The sequence below is a fragment of the Physeter macrocephalus genome, chromosome 9, assembly GCF_002837175.3.
Source record: "Physeter macrocephalus isolate SW-GA chromosome 9, ASM283717v5, whole genome shotgun sequence".
NCBI classification, from domain to species: domain Eukaryota; kingdom Metazoa; phylum Chordata; class Mammalia; order Artiodactyla; family Physeteridae; genus Physeter; species Physeter macrocephalus.
Genome location: NC_041222.1, coordinates 66931319 through 66934334, shown reverse-complemented (window position 1 = coordinate 66934334; position 3016 = coordinate 66931319). Strand labels below are relative to the sequence as shown.

The 3016-nt window shown below is 50.5% G+C and overlaps 1 protein-coding gene across 1 annotated transcript; it reads left to right on the top strand.

Annotated features, from left to right (window-relative positions):
- The first annotated feature begins 452 nt into the window (after positions 1-452).
- TUSC1 (tumor suppressor candidate 1) lies at positions 453-2130 on the top strand. Its single transcript, XM_024132906.3, has one exon. The coding sequence runs from the start codon at positions 661-663 to the stop codon at positions 1273-1275; it is 615 nt and encodes a 204-aa protein (XP_023988674.1). The 5' UTR covers positions 453-660; the 3' UTR covers positions 1276-2130.
- The last annotated feature ends 886 nt before the right edge of the window (positions 2131-3016 follow it).

The following is a 3016-nucleotide window of genomic DNA, read 5'->3' as shown; positions in this document are numbered from 1 at the left end:
CTATACACTTGCAAACAATTTGCCAAGTGGAACCCTGGCTGTCCACAAACTGGGAATTGCCTAAATTCTTTTGAGAACTACCCATTCCCATTTGAGGGCCTCATGACAGGTGCTCAGCTCCACTCTGTTGAATGTTTCCTTAAGCTTAGAGGTGGGTTAAACCGCTGGGTTCTAAATAAACCCGTTATAGCTTTTCAACCTACCCCATAAAGCTGTCCCAGAACTTCTCATTGTATTATTATTTGCTTTGAGATTGCCCTGTAAAAGGCAAGGTAACTGGTGGTTGCGCTGGAGACAGGGCGAGGCCGGCTGGTTCCTGCAGTGCCCTGGCCCGCGCCGAAGAGCCCTGGCAGAGCCCGGGCGAGGATACACGCTTTTCCCCGCGCTGCCGAAGGGCTGAGCCGCAGGGCGTTCCCCAGGGGCATTGTGTGTGAGCCGGCCTGGAGATCGCAGGCCCAGAGGGGCAGCTCCACCCGAGGAGACAAGACACGCCTCAAACCGGGCAAACTCCCGGCCTCCTCTGGCCCCAAGCCAGCAGCCGCCGCCCGCCACCTCCTCTCCTCCTGCGCTGTTGCCCCAACTGCCCTGCCGGGCCCCGAACTCGCTGGCGCCTGGGCGCGCGGCCCCTCGGCCCAAGGGGCTGGCGGCGCGGTTGGGACGATGTGGCGCATGCGTGGTGGCGCCACCAGGCGCGGGAGCTGCGGCGGAGAGGACAGCCGCGGGCAGGGCCGCCCGGGCCGCGTTCGTGGGGGTGGCAGCAGCGCGGGCTGGCGAGGCCGCGCGGGCGGCGCCCGACAGCAGCTGGAGGAGCGGTTCGCCGACTTGGCGGCGAGCCACCTAGAGGCCATCCGCGCGCGGGACGAGCGGGACCGACAGAACGCGCGGCTGCGTGAGGAGAACGCCCGACTGCGGCTCGAGAACCGGCGGCTGAAGCGCGAGAACCGCAGCCTCTTCCGTCAGGCCTTGCGGCTCCCCGGTGAGGGTGGTGACGGGGCGTACGCGGAGGCGGCGAGGGCGACCCCGGGCCCCGAGGAGGCCAGCACGAACAGGAGGGCTAGGGGCGGCGGCCCCGAGGACGAGCAGGGCAGCCCCAGGGCCCTGAGAGCCCGGCTTGAGAAGCTGGAGGCCATGTACCGCCGGGCCCTGCTGCAGTTGCACCTCGAACAGCGGGGGCCGCGCCCGCGTGGGGACAAGGAGGAGCCCTGTCCACGCAGACCCGACTCAGGCCAGCGAATCCCGGAGCCCGAGCCCGAGCCCTCGGAACCCTGGCTGTAGCCCGAGGCCGCAGCCGGAGGGAGGCGGGGCTTCGCGCGGGCCCCTCCTCCTCCGTTCTCGGTTGCCCCCAGCTAGCGCGCGCCTGAGCCGCGCGCTCCTGCCTCCTGCCCGGTCAGGCCACTTCCGGGGGCGCGTTGCGTTCGGCCGGCAGAGGCTGAGAAGGGCGTGGGGCCGTCTGAGTACCCACGTGTACAGATCAACCTTCTCTGGCCCTCGCTCGTTTCCGTGGAGAGAGGCCAGGCAGCGGAAGGGCGGGTTTTAAAACAGCAAGAAATGGGTGCCAGTCAACACGTCCTAATGCCTGAACTTTTCTGAGTGTTGTGAGGACCTGTGGTATATTTTCCCTCTGTTTTGGTTGTTTGAGGGACGAATAATACATTTTGAATCGGTTGAGTTTGTTCATTCTTCAGTCTCCCAAAGCCTCCAGCCGCTCTCTCTTATGTGGCCAACATTCTAGGTATTTGGTTTGTTTTTATAAGTTGGTGTTACTTGGATAGCCTATGAAGTACCACCCTTTTATGAAAAAGGTGATATATATAATTTAGAAACTCATGTCTGCCCTGGCTCTAGTCCTTATACATCTAATATATACTGATTTGTTTACCCCACTCTGCCCGCCTCCCCCAGCCCTGGGAATTTTTAAACTATCTGCCTATAGTAATTCTTTGATCAGCAAATAAATTTGGTGCACTAAAAATAACCTAAAGCTCTCCCACGACTATTATTTAAAGTGTGTGAAATGTTTACACGTTTCTTTAAGAAATATACATGTATGTATATATTATACCTATTTTTAATATCTGAACTTGATTAGCCTTTGTAAACTCATTTTCTTTTCGCTTTATGAAACAGTGATCTTTTAAAATAATCTAAAGATTAGACAGTCTAAACATTTCATAATTTTTATACATTTTAGACTTGACAGCATGGCACACAGCTACTTTGCCTAATATTGCTAATGTTTAAGAATTTTTAAGAAATTATGAATTATATGTATATCAGAAGTCCCAAAACAAAGTGATTTAAGTCTCAGTTGTAATTTGAATGCAGGAAAAAAAAATGTGATTATCTTAACATATATTCTAAAATCAGTTGATTGTACTTTGTTAATGAATAACACCTTTGCCTAGTAATGAAGAGGATACCATTGTACCTGGTAAAAATCATAGGTGTAAAACGGTGTTTAAGTGGTGGCGAACACTTCAGTTTAAGAAGGCAGAAAACAATGAGAAGAGTTTCTGTTACAGCTAGAAAAAAATCATGAGTTACAATGTTTGTTTTGTTTGTGGAATATTCCAGAAGTTTCATAGCATATATTATAAAACAAGTTGCCAAAGAAAATAGTTTTGAGATTTTTTTCTAATCCTGGGTATTGAAGACACTTTGTACATTTTGCTTAAAAGTAATTGATAGTTTTGAACATTAAAATCTTCCCCTATGACCAAGAAATATGAGAAGAAACTTGGTGAGAATAAGTAGGTATGTGAAAAGTATTTCTATCCCCTTTACGTCATTTTCTAATAGCAAAAGAATTAAAACATTTTTAGGAGGCAGTAGGAATTGAAGAATGGAAAAAAGCATATTGGCCCTACTTCTACTTTGGGTGTAAATTAGTTAATCTCTCTAAGCCTTAGTTTTCTCACCATTAAAATGAACATACCATCTACCTTAAAATGTTTTAAAAATTTTATTGAAATGCTATCTGCAGAATACCTGCTTCAAAATAAGAGATCTATCAGTA